Source organism: Notamacropus eugenii, chromosome 2 (genome assembly GCF_028372415.1).
Source record: "Notamacropus eugenii isolate mMacEug1 chromosome 2, mMacEug1.pri_v2, whole genome shotgun sequence".
NCBI classification, from domain to species: Eukaryota; Metazoa; Chordata; class Mammalia; order Diprotodontia; family Macropodidae; genus Notamacropus; species Notamacropus eugenii.
Window position 1 is genome coordinate 199,259,648 of NC_092873.1, and position 16,593 is coordinate 199,276,240.

Genomic DNA, 16,593 nt, shown 5'->3' on the forward strand with positions numbered 1-16,593 from the left:
CAAAGTGCTAGACCTCCTAGGTGAAATCTGAACTGCAACAGCTACCAAAGCACCTGTATGGCTACCCATTGTTTGGAAACACAGATTTATTCACAGTAACATCCTAGCAACAGTGCTCTAATCTGGGGCTTCAAAACTGAGGTGGAGAAGAGATGAAGTGGAGACAGTCACAGAGGCATTTACCTCTTTCTATAATTCTCTATTCAACAGCCCTTAAAAGACTACAGCAGCAGGCTATGTGATATCAACAAAAAATAAAGAATAGTGTTTTTCAATGACCTTGTTCATTTCATGTTGGAGATTAAATTCTGGGGAAGGAACTTCCAATCCTTCACAACATCCTCCAAATCACATCATCATCTTCACAGATCTCAGGTTCAGGATCATAATAACTCTTCATAAATCTAAAAGTTCTCTCTGACCAACAAGTTCTATCTTAACATACTTAAAGTTTTAGTCACAGATAAAAAGGATATTCTCTGCAAAATGTGATAATCACCATATCACTCACTGTCTTTTCAGAAAATAAGAAAAAGAAAACTCCATGCCCTAGAGTAGTTTTTAGATTTGCCACAATGAAAAACCTCACAGCAAAGCATTACAAAAATGAATACACACTGAAATCTAATTGCAGATCTCATATCATGCATGAAAAAGTAAATGCTCCCCCCGCCACCCTCCCACCAAAAATGATGTTAGAGCAAACAATGATGCGTACACCTTGCTTGCCTACAGTTCTACCATTAAATACTAGCTTTTGCTTCAAGGCAATGTTACGCTATAAGGTATTTTAATATCCAGTAACAATATACAATATGAAGTGCACTACCATTAAAAATTTAACATGGAAGTAGCCAAGCTGAATGAAACTGCCCCCCCCAAAAAACAATAACAACCTATCAGTGAGCAATAGTTATAAACAAGATTTATAAATAGCAAAAATCACTGAATAAAGTATATACATTTTAAAGATTTCTCTATAAACAAATATATAATGCACCTAGGAGAAGCTAGGAACCTTGTCCTGCATCTTGTAACATTTCAACATTAGGCATTGAACAAACTGATATCATTCTAAAGGCCGTTCAGGTTTTTTCTCCATCTACATAGGGTCTTAAAATCAATGATATTGGCAAAACTCATCCCTTTAAGTACAATGCTCTGACACTGCCCACTAAGGTACAGTGGCTTGCACAGTAGCAAATAAGAGCAATCAAAACAGGTTCTGCTCTGGGATAAAAGAAGCTAGGACATCTGTTGAGTTTGCATCAGAAGAATAAGGAAAGCAGCTCCAGACGTGGGAAAGTAACCAAAACAATGACTAGATCAAGTTTCCTAATGCTTTGTGTATGCCCTGAGCCTTGAGACTTGTATTAATTATCAGCTGCTTAAAACCATTCTTCAAAGGCAATGTATTTCATGTTAACAACAACAATTTGGAACTTTGAAGTACCAGGACTATCATGGCATGACAAACTGTATGAACAACTCAAAACGTGTAAAACTAATCTCACAAGGACACCAGGAAGGAAGCTCGGGGCTGAACAATGCCATGCACATGCAGCAACATAATTGTGAACAGATAGTTTACACTTATTTGAATTTTTAAAAAACAAAAAAGTATATGTGCAAGAACACTTTAGAAATTATTTCCAGTGCAGCATTGATTGACAAAGGATTGCTTAAACTACTTTTTTAACTGCATTAAACAAAGCTGAGAGGCATACTCATTACACCTAAATGATCACTAAGAAATGATTAAGGAATCAAAATCTGTAATAAATAGAAAACTAAATCATTCCTTCAATTTTGAAATATTTAAATGTGGGATATTTTTGTTTTGTTTTGAAGTTAAGCCCACTTTCCTGCTATTAACAGAATAAAATTTTGCAATTTAAACATCACAATATAGCATTTGGGGATACACTTAAAACAATTTAATTTACTCTTTTGTAATTAAAGGCTATTTCTTATTAGATTCCTGTTAACACTGTCCTTCTGTTAAATGAAAAAAGAACCAAATGAAACGATTATGCTTCATTTTGTACCTTAAAAGCTTAGTAATATCCCTTTGGGAAACACATGCTTTGGTGCTTACAATTTTAAGAAAGTAAAAATTGCTTTACATGCAATTGCTAATTATGGTTTATCACAGAAAACGGAGAGTTTTAAACATTTAGAATTGCTCACAATGAAGCCCTGAGGTAACTGCCTTTTATTTCGGCAATAAACAACAGCCTCCCTTTGCTTTTAGATAGTCCTTCTCACAACCTCCCCTAGTATATAAAATCCATAACAGTCTGAGTAACAATATTGCCCGCAGAAAAGTCAATTTAATAAACCTTTTATGATAAAGATTCTGCTGACTCAGCTAACTTGGATGTACTGTCATCGAGAGGTGTTTCACTTGAGGTTCCGAGGTCTCCATTTTCATGTCCATCAATTACTGGTTTCTTATTAAAGCCTGAAAAAAGAGGTGGAATAGAGCAAATGCACATTAACAAAATGGAAAAAGAAGCATTTTTTAATAGCTTTATTTCATTCTATAAGGGAAAACCTACTACAATAAATACTTATTAGTTATAAGGTGAGATAACATGCCCCAAATTATTTATTTGATAGTGATGTGACTCTTAACAAGAGGCTGCTCCCATTTTGAACAAGATGTCATACATGGCATAACAGATTTCTTATTAAGTTTCTCATGTGTAAATTTTGAATAGAAGCACAAAGTATCACCAACTTCTGGTTATTTGCATTAATGGAATCAAGTGGCTCAAATGACCCAAAATAATAGACAATGCAAAATTAATCTCTACTAAACTGTGGAATGCATTCTGTTGACATTTTAGCTAAATGATTTAAGAACTGCTGTTAAAATTACTTTGTAAAATAAATAAAGACAAAAGTACTTTTTAATTGCATAGCTTTCACTAAATGGTAATCAGGAATTTTGGGAGGAAGTGGGAAGAAGTTAAGCTAGTATTAAAATTTGAGGCTGGATAAATTACAATATGGATAATCTATACACAGATAAACACAACATATCCCTATTGTTTGTAACCCTTTAAAGAAGGAATGTGTGTGATATGATAATCTGTGCGCATATCATGGTGCAAGATTTAGCAAACATTTAACATAATTTAAAAATATTTTATGGAATATTACAATTTATACAAATGACTCAATCTGAAAAGACTAAAATAATATTCAGTTACTTAACAATGCCATCAATTTAAAATAAAATATGAACAAGGAAACACTACTCTTTTGACTTCTCACATCATCAAACAACAATTAATAAGACTTTTAAAAAAACAAAATCAAATATCTATTTTTAGGAATTTAAACAAATCACTTTTACCTTGTAACAGTTTTATGTCCCCACTTGTATTTTTCCGATGTGCAACAGGATTTCCACCTCCCTCTAATTCATCAAGGTACAAACGATAACGGTGTCCACTCTCATCCTCATACTCCACATTTTCATCATCAGAATCTACCTCAGGAGCAACATAAACTACTTCAAACTCAATCTCTCCTCTCTGAATTGGGAGGGGGAGGAAGAAAAAAAGAAATTTAAGTTTCTCTCAGTTAAGCACTTCCCAATTCTAACGGCTCACTTCATTTAAGAAGAGGTAAGTTCCAAAATTTTTCTTTAAAATGTATTTTCTTTCTACTGATGAGTGGAATTACACTAATGTATCTACTAATAAAATTCATCTATGATCATTTAGAATTCACATGAACACACTGGATAATGTGACTTTTATTTTTACCTCAGGCAGAAATTCACCATAAAAGCAATGATAAATGATTTTATATTCATTTTAATCTTGTAATGTTCAATTTGAAGGCACTGAATACACTGAATTTTCCTTTTAATAACTGCAAAAAGCTTTTACATATCAGTACAAACTTTTATCTATTTACTAGCTTTCAAAGTTTTAAAGAGAATTGTACTAAATGCAGAACTTCCAATACTACTTATGAACAATGTAATATTTGAGGGTTATTCTAATCATAATTATAATTTATTTTTGTGATTATTTAATTTTTAAAGAAATTAATGGTGGTATTTTATTTTAGAAAATTCCAAGTCCTTCCTTCAGTCACGTAGCTGTAAGTAGCTTCCAATAAAGTAGGTAGAACCTGCCTACATTCAAATGACTATAGAATCTGTCTTACTGGATGACCTCTTAAAAGAAATGCACAATGTGTTCTGTTCTTTTTATATCAGCATGTGAATCTTAACTTGTTCTAGTAATTAGAGTTAATAATTGTTTAACCTGGCATACCCCCTCACCATGTTGCTCTTTAGGGGTTCTTAACTTGAGGTAAGTGAACTTGTTTTAGAAAACATATTATTTCAATGTAATTGGTTTCTTTTATAATCCTAGTCATTTTATTTCTTGCATTTAAGAATACCACGAGAAGAGGTCCATGGATTTCATCAAGCTGCCCAAGGCATTCGTAATATAAAAAAAGGTTTGTGGGAGCCCCTGTACTAGGCAAATCTCGTATCTATTTTACTATATGTAAAATGGGGATATTTTAAGGTCTGAAGTTGTTAATTTAGTGCAATGAAACATTAAAAAATGAAATAGAACACAGATATTTCTATGGAGTTAATGTATTTACTTTGATCCTCTATTGGTCAATTGTTTTGAAGCTATATGTGTGACACATAAAATAGGAATTTAATTCAAGAAAAAGAAAACCATTTGTTTTGCCATTATTATTCTTAAGGTGATTAGTAGGAGGTACTCTGTACATGAAGTAGGCAGGAAGGTGTGAAGAAGGGAATATGTGGTAGCCAAGCAAGCAGAACCTAATGGAGGTTCCTCAATGGAGATGCACAAGTGCATATCAATGGTACCCAAATTTCCAAATTACAATGTAATGTATCATCAAAGATATCCTTTGTGGCAACTGAAACCAGAGCCCCTAGTCATGTTAATCTGCAGAACAGTAATTGTAAATACATGCACAAAGTCCTGTAAAATCATTCACACAATAGCTGACATTCATCAGTTATATTTTGGAAAAGGTTGGTCCCCAGTGAGTTCAAGATTGCAAGTAACAGATGTAGGAAGCCTGAGTTTGGGTCTCAGCACTGCCATTTTTTAAAGAAGTTTACTAATTTATTTTGACAAGCACTTTATAATCTCTCCTTCCCATTGTTGTATCCTCAATTAAACAATAAGAAAAACAAAATCCTTTCATAACAAAATTTCATAGTCCAGCGAAACTAATCTCCACGTTGGCCATGTCCAAAAATGTATGTCTTATCCTGCATTTTAAAATCTTGCCACCATCCTGGCAAGAAGTAGGTGAAATGCATCATTTCAAGTCAAAAGTCTTTGAAAGCTCTTCAGCACTGTAGCATTTTTACAGTGCTTTAAGGTTTGCAAAACACTTTACAAACAGCACATTTTATCCTTATAACCCTGAGAGGTAGGTGCTATTATTATACCCATTTTACAGATGAGTAAACAGAGAGAAGTAGTGATTAAATGACTTGCCCAGGGTCACACAGCTGGTAAGTGTCTGAGGGAAGATTCTGACTCCAGGTCCAGCATCATTTTCTCTCAGTTCTCATTGTTTTGGTCCATAGTCTTTACTAGTGCTTAGCACAGTGACTGGTACAAAGCAGACTCTTAATAAATGTTACTGACTTGATTATTACAAAAACCTTCTCATCTTACTCTCTGCATTCTATCCATCACCCACCTTTAAACTGATCTTCCTAAAGCACAGATCTTACCCGGTCACCCCACTGTACTCCCCCATTCAATAAACTTCAGTGGCTCCCTATTACCTCTAGAATTAAATAGAACATCCTTTTTTAGCCTTTAAATCTTCATAATTTAATCCTCTCCAAACTTTCCAGTCTTACAATATTTTCTCCCTTCATTTTTTCTATAATCCAGTGACACTGGCATCCTTGCTATTCCTCAGAAAAGACACATTTCCTAATTGTGCATTTTTACTTCATTCCTCCTTGTGCTATTCAGTCATTTTTAGTTGTGTCCACTCTTCAAAGCCCCATTTGGGCTTTTCTTGGCAAAGTTATTGAAGTGGTTTGCCATTTCCTTCTCCAGTTCACTTTATAGCTGAAGAAACTGAGGAAAATAGGACTAAGTGACTTGCCCAGGGTCACATAACTAGTCTGAGAGATCAAATTTGAATTCAGGTCTTCCTGACTCCAAGCCTGGCATTCTATCCACTGTGTCATGTAATACATATATTATTTAATCTCATATTCCCTGCTTCATTTAGAAGACTGAAACCATACACCTACCATAAATTTTCCCTCAGTTCTACTCCTCAGAACTTATCCCTATCTTTCACTAAGGTTAATCTTTTTGTCTGTGTTCTTGATCCCATTCCCTCTAACCCCCTCTAAGACCTTGTGCTAATAGCCAAGGGGTCCTGTATATCTAATCTTTCCCTGTTCTTTGCTATCTGTCTATAAACATACCCAGGTCTCCCCAATGTTAAAAGAAAAAAACCTCAAAACTATCACCTTGATCCTTCTATAGTATCTAATTACTGTACTCTCTTCCCTCTCACTGCTAAGCTCCTAGGAAAAGTAAACACCCAATCTCCCTATTTCTTTATTATTCCAAACCTCCTTAACCCCTTACAATGTGATTTGCACCATCACAACTCTACTAGAACTACTCTCTCAATGATCATCAATGATCTACTCATCAACTCAATGGCTTTTTTGGGGGGGTTTTTTAAGTCATTATCTCCTTGACCTCTCTGAGTAAAAATGTGTTACTGGAAGAGGAGACTCAAGCACCTGGTCCACCCAAAGACCACAGAAGGGTTCTATACCATAAACAGCAAGGCAAATGTGTCAATATATCCCCTAAACCACTGAGGATGAGAAGATAAATTATGCTATAAGAGGGTCTCAGGTCTATATTCCTGATAAATCCAACTTTCTTTTGACTTCAGAAACAATGTTTTTTTTCCTCCAGATTCTACTCTCTGTCTCTTTCAATGGCTCTTCATTACTTTCCTGACTGGAAAAGGTGAGTACTATCAAGGTTCTGTTCTTCTGGTTCTTAGCCCTTTTCTCTTTCTTCACTGTAACTTATTTTCCTTGACAATCTCTTTTACTTCCATGGTCTCTATAATGACTTATCATAGATAAATGATTCCTAAATCTCTCTGGTCCTAAATTTTCTTTTGAGCTTCAAGACCCACATATCCAAAATATTTTCAGAATACTATCACTTAATTCTTCCAGTACATCAAACAACACCAAAGATTAATTTCCCCTCTAAAACTGCTTTTGCCTCTTGCTTCACTATTTTTGTGACTGGCACTACCATTTGCCTAGTATTACAATGTTTGAAATTTTAGTGTTACCTTTGATTCTTCACCTTTCACTTATGATCAGTTACTTATTTCCCAATTAATGAGGTCCACTATCAATACTATAATACTGTCTTCAATTCCACCTGCTGGCTGAAAGCTTTTCAATAGATCTTCCCTATTTCACCTTCAGTCCCACCCTCTAATTGATCTTTAATAATAATATCAGATTGAACTTTCTACATATAGATTTGGTCATTCCATTCCTCAATTATTTCCTTTTGTCTAAGTAATATGTATACCCCTGTGCCTGGAAATCAAACTTGAGAATAACCTAGTGCCATCCTAATTTTCCAAAATCATTCTTCAGACACTTATATTCTGCTCAGATTGAAGTATCTGGTGTCCTAAACACGTTCTAGGCTTTTTGCCTCCATATTTTGTCATGCTGTTATGTGTGTGATGTCTTTCTACTCCTACATTATCTACTGAATGCCTATCAGTCCTCTGAAGATCAATTCAAATGTCCCAACTTCCATGAAGCCTTCTTCTCTTTCAACCTTCTAATCACATGTAACATTGTTTTGTGTTAAACATATATCATATAACACAAACATCTATCACACATAACAAAAATATTTGGGGTTAAACATAAACATATTTAACATACATTTGTGTTTAAATACACATCTCATAAATGAATGAAAAAATGAAAAAAACATTCAACGTTTGCCATGTTACAGGCACTATACTAGACTGATATTACTGTGTATAATTGTACATAATAATATCCCATGTATAGACTATAAGCACTGAGGGAAAGGCCTGTGTATTATGTAAGCTTTGTAGCTCCCCTGGAACCTAGTATAATGTTCTGAACAAAGAAAGTGTTTAATAAATATTTATTAACTTCAATCTAGTAAGTACTTGATTATGGACACTGTATACAAACTTCTAACTCCTGTAACTTCATCTTTTATCATTAGCCACTAGAAAATTAACCTTTTTTTGAGTTATGCACTACTCTGGCAGACTTCTCAGAATAATGTTTTGAATAATTGAAAGAAATGATAAATTTCAGTTAGAGATTAATGAAAATAAAGAGGCATTTTTTTCTCCCCAATCAAATTCACCAAGGCCCCATCTGTGGTCCCCTTGGGGTACCATGGATTTCAGGTCAAGAACTCCTATAATAAATTGATCAGTATTGTAATGATTCCCAGTCCACAGCCATCCAAATTCTTAAAAGTGTGCTTCAGTGTCACAGAAACATTTCCCCCTGCTCATATTCTCAGCAGTTATTCTTCTATAGGTCACTACACAAGCAGTTTCCTGCTGTCATCCACTTTCTCCATACTCTTTCCAGCCAAACTGGGTTATAGTAAACACTGTTTCAGTGAAGACAGGCTAGCTCATTCTAGGATGATTTTTGCCAGTTAATGTTTTCATGATGCCATATCTTGGCAGTAAAACTAATAAGCAAAATTTCTACTTGTTCAAAGAACATTCTTTGAGGTCCCTTCCAGTTCTAATCTATGACCCTAAATGTGCACAAATCAAATGTTTTCAATGTAAAATAAGTTTCTATTTTGCAAGTTACTAAAAAAGAACTGCCAAGTTAGTTAAGACACAGCTTGGATCACAACTAGGAACTGTTAGGTTCTTAGGCTACTGTTTAGCCCACTGAACTGTGGTACTATAAAACAAGTTTTACAGGATAGAAAGGAAAATACCAAAGCACCATTAATAGGTTATGTATTTTTAGTTATTCACCAATAACTCTAATGGATTTATGGTGACTCATCCACAATCTTCTTTCTAAACTCCCAATTAAGTGCATTCATTTACAAGTTTGGCTGACTCTAGTTAGAAGTACAGGCTACAGTTATATGACTATAAGAGATTCACCTGCTTTACTGGGCTCTTCAACAATAAGCCCTAAGCAAATACAAACTAATCACATGCAGACAACAAAAATGGGACAAATGAAATTTTGGCAAACCAAAAATCAATATCCTAACAAGCATTTCAGGCATTAGTCCTGACATTTTACATTACCTAGTACATATCCTTACCCTTAGTCAATCAAGAAACACTTAAGTGACTACTATGAATCTGGCACTGGTAGGCACTGAGAACACAAATACAAAAGTGAAACAAATACCTGATCTTAGGGAGCTTTCATTACTTCCAGAATACGTTTCATCTTGGGGGTTGTTTAGGCTATGCCTTCTTCAAAAGAAAAGGGTTGCTCTCCCCCCTTCTACCACCTAAGTCATCACCTGTCAATGAGCATCTGAAAACAGGCCTCTCTAATGAATGTTGATAATCTTTAGAAATAAGTAAATTGTAGTCTGGTTTTTGTTTTCTATAATATTGTACATTTATATATGGCTTTATTCATGCTTAAAATACACTCCATATATGTCAGAATCAGTTGCTAATCTAATCCAGATCTCTTGTTAGATAATTAAGAAAAATAAACTTTCCTTTAAAATATTTTGTTGATACTTTTTGTTTTTATATTGCCTATATATCCCAATATATCTACTTCTCCTCTAAGAGAGCCATCATTTATAACAAAAAATAAAAAAGAGGAAAAAAAGTTCAAAAAAACTAATCAACATATCAAACCAAGTATATCATTATATATAGCATTCCATACTCCTATCCTCCCCCCACCTCTTCAAAGAAGGGAGGGAGGTACATTCTCATAGAGACAAGTTTGATCAACATAATTTCATTGTATTGTTTCATAAAGCTTCCTTTGAAGTGAGTCTGACTAAATGATCATTTAGAAAAGTCCCAGAACTTCAACAGTGAAAATCACATAAATATCCTGATAACTGGGAGAATTTACAGCAAAGAAAAAAGTTTATATACAGAGACTTATCAGTATTCAGATATAAAAAGAATAAATTGATAGTCACAATTATACAGGCATCAGGGAACTTACCTGCTGGGAAAGAATAGTTACAGCTTCTTTATGCTTAGCATCTCTCAGATTAACTCCATTGACTGCCAGAATGGCATCTCCAACATGCAGCCCTCCACAACGATCAGCAGGTTGTCCGGGATGGATTTCAGAGATGAGAATTGGAACACCATGTTCCTTTCCACCCTATCGATATGGAAGAAATAATTTAATTAACAAGGTATAGTCACAGTCAAAATGATCAAGTTAATTTTACATTCAAATAAAATCATAAAAGCATTTTCATAAAAACTAAGGAATTTTCAAAAGCCATTTTCTAGTAAGATGATTATTTCTCATATTACATATCTAAAGGCTACATTCATGAAGAACATATATGATCTTGGAGAACAAAAATCAAATTCTTTCATCAATAAACAAACTATAATATCTTTTATACCAATTATCTAAAAGCCACTCAGAAAAAAAGACTGAAAAAATTTCTATTTTTTATTTAAAAGACCTTTTACAAGTTAATAGTTAAACAGCCAAATTAGTATGTTTACATTTACAAAGTCACTATTAGACAGAACCTATAAGTATATGAATGCGCATAGTTCCTTTATCAAATGAATATGAAATTCAAAGATCAGTAAAACAATCTTAATTATCTATCCAGAACTAAGGTCTCAGGTCTTCTAAGCAATAAAGCTATCAGAGTCTATTATCATAAAGGAGATGGTACAACTCACAGGCCTCTCAACTAGGACACGTGTAAATTAAAGGATTAAGAACTAATAGACAGGCAGAAAGCAATGACAAATGATACTAAGTGAACCGTGAAATCCCAAACCTAAACAAAACAAAAATTCCATCAAATAGGCCCATTTAGTACAGCCACGAAGGGTTTGATATTTGTTTTATTTATATTCATAATGAAATTTATAATGATCCTGAACCATCAAAAAAATGTTAAATTATATGTAGGATACATTCTGTTTACTATGACAGAAAAGTATATAACATATTTTATTAAGATTTTCATCAAAAAAAGTTAAAATTTTTAAGAATCACTTTTGGCATTTAAAGGGTATAAACTTAAGTTACCTTCAAAAAATTAACTGATTCAGCACTTTATTCTCTGAAGCAGAATTACTGTAATAAAAGAAAAAGCACTACTTCTTACTGTAATTGAAATTCCAAGTCCTTCATGATCTTCTTTGAGGAGAAGAACCTTTCTGATTGGACCAACACCTTGACTTTTCTTTAAGGAATCCTGATCCTAGTTAAAAGAAAATTTTTAAATTAAATTAAGCTTATTGAATAGAATTGAACTAAAAGTTATATTCAATACCACCACATAGCCTTCATGCAGAAATCCTTATTTTGGGGGAAGATAACAAGTTGTCAAGTAATAGTTGTTAAGAACTAAGGGGTAAATAAAAAGCCTTAGAAATAAAATAGGATGCCTGCACTTAAAGTGCAGTGAAGATTCATATACTTTTGGAACTATCCATTTCAGACTTAAACTGTCAGCTAAATGACTATAAATTATTTTCACCCCAATGCTAAGCAACTAAAGAAGAAATGCAAGGCTTTCCACTCTGGATACTCACACTCCTGTGCCTCAAGAACAGAGACGTACTCCCATTCTCTTTCTTACCCTTTTTTATCCTCACTCAACTTTAATAGTTAAAAAAAAAAATTAGACTAAATAAAGAAAGGTGATTATGGCATCCTGCAAAATGAATCGAAAAAGCCTACTTCTCAGTACAGGTTTGTACTTTTATTTTGCAAAGGAGCTAATAAAAGACTACTAATATATATATATATATATATATATGGTTTTATCCTGTACAGACCACCCTTTATCTCTTATACATACGTGCCCCACCATTGTCTCTCAACTTTTCTTACAAAGTGTCACACACTTTCAACTTATAATGCCAAAGTATGAAGAAATTAGGGAAGAGGGCTCACTAACAGTGGAAAAAATAGTAACAACAATAGGTATTATTACCAATATAATATGTATTCATTAACTCTAGGTAAAAATGAATTTTATGGAGACATAGAAATTATTTCACTATCTTGGAATTATCATCTTACAAATTTAAAACACCCACATGAATCAAAATAGAGAAGAAATAATTTCATAAGAATAAGATTTTTTTCTTTAAGCACAGCTGTTGTAACCAGATTTGATTTGGATTTGTCTGTATGGGAGGTAAAACCAAGGAATACAGTAGTAGTGGTAAAAGTAAATTACTCTATGTACATCTCAGACTCTATCCTCATTAGCTCAAGATCAGATAAGTGGTAGTATTATCCCAGAATCTCTGTTTTAAATTTGGTAACCAAATCATTCTTAAAATTTTTATAAAACTGCATCTGTCTACATAATGTACATCATTGTTCAGTCATTTCAGTCCTGTCTGATTCTTTATGTCCTTATTTGGGATTTTCTTGGCAAAGATACTGGAGTGGTCTGCCATTTTCTTCTTCAGATCATTTTACAAATGAGGAAACTAAAACAAACTGAGTTAAATGACTTGCCCAGGATCACACAGTTAGTAATAAATGTCTAAGGCTAGATTTGAATTCAGGTCTTTCTGATTCGAGGCCCAGCACTCTATCCACTGAGTCACCTAGATACTAATTATGTACACAGAAATTAATAAAGATTATTTGTAAATATATTATACCATACTTTTTATTTAATTAATTTTATAGACGGTAAATTTTATAATCAAATACACTCATTGGACCAACTTTCTTGATTAGGTCAGGCCTAATAAGGAAGAATTAGAAATATGATCCACAATATTAATGATCACCACTTTCTAAATTACCACTGTCAGTGGCAGGTATTCTAAGGACTGGTAAAACCTTTATGAGGTATCATATTTTTAAAAAGATTTTGCAAATCAGATGAATAAATATAAAGTCTTCTATTGGAGATCTAATGAACAGATTTTCCTGAAGAGATGAAAATCAAAATTAAAACTGGACTATTAAACACAACAGATTATAATAGAAGAAAAAGTTGGTTACAATAGGATTCAAAAACATACATGTCCTGGCGGTGCTTGCATGGATCGTTTCAGGTCATTACGTCCTCTGCAGGCTCTAATAACTGTTTTGTGACGATGCAGGTGGATTTCAGCTTCCAGTTGATTCCAAAGTTTATCATGAGCAGGTCCCTTCATATCTCGACCCAGTAACTGGATCTGTTGGACTCTTTTTTATTTAAAAGAAAAAAAGGAAATTAAATTCATCCAGTTTATCTATATACCCAGCACCATGCTAAAGTTCTATAAGGAACTTAAGAGAGAAATATAACAACTCTTGCCCTCATGGAAATTGGAATCTCATTGGGAAGACAAGTACTCATATGAAACAATGAGAGAATAACACAAAATATAAAATTATGCTCAACAAATACTTAACAAATTAAGTAATAATATAAATTTCAACAAAATAGAGTATCAAAGTACATGGTCCAAAAAATAAGGATGTGGCATTAGGAGGAGAAATCCATACCGGCAAGATCTGGCAAGCTTCTTGGAAGAAGTAGAGAGTCAGAGAGACCTTGAAGAGTAGGTAAGACTTAGACAGCAGAGGCTGGGGGCAGTTCCAGACCAGGGAAATAGTCTGGGAAGTTCTAGGTACAAGTATGGGAATGAGCACACTATGGGGAACAGATATGTAATAAAGCTTGACTGGCAGTTAAGTATCAGGAGGAACTTCTTGTAGAATGGTGGGTGGGAAGACTGGCTCCATAAAGTGGAATGAAAAATGTGGAGGACTCTGAATTCCAAGATGAAAAAAAGATTTTGAACTTGATAACTTAGGCAAATGAAGAGAATCTTAATAAGGTCTGCAGATAGAGGAGTGGCAGGTGTGATAGATTAGGAAGACCAATTATGTGCTACTGCAGGAGTACAAACAAGAGGGAAAAAAATGCTATTTATGTAGCCTTTTATAGATTTCCTTAGGATAAGCAATTCCTAACAAGGAAACTTCCTCTGCTGTTGGGGATCAATAATGTTCTAAAACTTAAGTCTTAGATAATTACCTAGAGTACCACAGGCAAAGTGACTTGCCCAGGATAACAGACCCAGCAATGTCAGATAGGACTTAACTCAGGACTTACTGAGTCTAAGGCCAATTCTCTTCTACTGCCTATCTAATGGATAAACTCGTTAATTCTAAGTCCTTTCCAATAAATCTGGAACATATCTCACCAAAATTAATTTCCTGAAATTAGGTTTTATCCAACTGTTAAATTTCTCCTAGTGTTAAGATTACTGTTTTATTCTCATTTATCATAAGTAATTATCTAAGTAACAAATAAATGGAAAGATATCACTGAATATCCATTCACATTCTTAAATATCAAAACTCCATCCACACTTGAAAATATGTAGGAATCCACTTTTACCTACCTTCCTGCCAATTCTTTATCCAAGTACTTGGCTGCCAGTCTTGCCCCATAAACCTCTGCCTGAAGAACTGCTATGTGTCTACGAAGGGCTTCATTCTCCTTTCTTAACAGCTTCACTTCAGCTTCAAGTTGAGCTTCTTTCATTTTTTCTTTTTTATTTGCTTCAAGCTCTCTCTCCTAATATAATTTTTAAAATACAATTTACTGACAATATTAGTAAGAATCCTTAGGGATAGCATTCCACACTCCTCAGCAAAAACAAAATAAACCAACCATCTTTTTTTTGGACTAGATATAATTTCATCTGTGTAGGGAACTCCACGCAAGAAAATTTCCTGCACTGATGAAGATCAACATTGGCTATGCAGCTTAGAGTCTTAAAACCATTCCCTACAGTACTAAGAAATTAAGTGATTTGCTCAGGGTCACAAAGTCTCTGTCTGTCAAAAGAGGAACTATTCCAGTCTCCCTAACCCCAGCTGACTTTCTAGTCACTATATATTGGACAGTTAATATACAGTATATATACAAAATAAAATGATATTCATTTCCTACAAAATGAATTACAATACTACAAATAATATTTCTTTTCAAAATAGGTCATACTTTCATATTCAATTAAACTTCATTAAATCACCACCTCATTCTCCCCCCAAGGCAAAATAATTCATTAATTTAAACAGAAAACCTAAGGGTTTCAACATACTTAGATCCTGATGACATCAGCCATTAGGCTATGCCTAAAGCAAGTGCTATGCCTTGCTTTGTTCAGTTGATCTGCTACAATTTCTTTTACAAAAAAACACAAATACACAAAAATTGCATTCACTGAGTATATATTTTAAACAATCATTTGACTTAGTTGTGAAAATATAGGAAAGATTCTGCTTTTAAGAAATTGCTTTCCCAATATTAGGAAATGTTTCAGAAATTAAATGGCAGAATATTCAAATATTATCTTAGTTGAAACTTGAACAAGTGTCTAAGAAAAAAAACAACCTTAATTTTAAATTACAACCATGTTAGTAAGTTCCACAAGAGAAAAACTGGAAGAATAAAATAGAATCTGCTTCAATTTTGAATTTAGGCAAACTTAAAAAGAGAAAGAGTGGGAGGTTGAAAAGAAGGCTAGTACATTAGTCATCTCTCAAACATCTATGCAATAAAGAACAGTAACAGCAAGGCAAATTAATTTCATAGATCTAAAAATAATTTACTAATATCTACAGGCCTGTATCCAAAACTGCAAATAAAATAGCATGTTGACTTGAATTCTGCCTCTCATTTAGCAAATTTAGTAAATAAAATGAAATTCCTAGAAAGTATGAACAGGAAAAGTGAAAAAAGTTTAATATAAAAGTTGAATACACCCAAGTTAGTCATACTAAGTATGTCTTAATTAAAATCAAAGGTATGAAGAGAAACAACATAGTATAGTAACAGATAACTGGATTTGAAGTCAGGAAAACCTAGATTTAAATCTCACCTCAGATGCTTACTACAGCTGTGTAACCAATGAGTAAGTCATAAACTTTGAGTATGTTTCTTCATCTATAAAATGGGGATGATAACAATAGCTACTACCCATAGAGAAGGTGGAATACTATATTGCAGAAGGCAAAGGCTATAAGCTTCCAGTCAAGAATAAGTGAATATAAGCATACGAGGGGGACATGGATCTTTAACGAAAAAAAGGGCTTTTTAAGGATTCCTGATGAAAAGGCCAGAACTGTGTAGAAACTTTGAAGTTCAAACACAGGCGTTATTGGCCCTAAAGACAGAAGGGCCTGAGTTGTGACCCTGGGCAAGTCACTTAACCTTGATTACCTCTAAAAACAAAAACAAAAAGCAAACACAGGAGTTAAAAGAAATATAAAAAAGTAAACACAAGTGAACAATC

The 16,593-nt window shown here is 33.7% G+C and overlaps 1 protein-coding gene across 1 annotated transcript in view; it reads right to left on the bottom strand.

Annotated features, from left to right (window-relative positions):
• Nucleotides 1–773: 773 nt before the first annotated feature.
• The window catches only part of GOPC (golgi associated PDZ and coiled-coil motif containing), a 43,583-nt gene continuing 27,763 nt past the window's right edge, over nucleotides 774–16,593 (bottom strand). The window contains exons 3-8 of the mRNA XM_072643142.1: nucleotides 14,695–14,870; nucleotides 13,321–13,486; nucleotides 11,433–11,528; nucleotides 10,289–10,453; nucleotides 3,365–3,545; nucleotides 774–2,464 (exon numbers count right to left, since the gene is read on the bottom strand). Coding sequence (XP_072499243.1) covers nucleotides 2,346–2,464; nucleotides 3,365–3,545; nucleotides 10,289–10,453; nucleotides 11,433–11,528; nucleotides 13,321–13,486; nucleotides 14,695–14,870 — 903 coding nt within the window. The 3' untranslated portion in view covers nucleotides 774–2,345. The remainder of the gene's footprint in view (nucleotides 2,465–3,364; nucleotides 3,546–10,288; nucleotides 10,454–11,432; nucleotides 11,529–13,320; nucleotides 13,487–14,694; nucleotides 14,871–16,593) is intronic.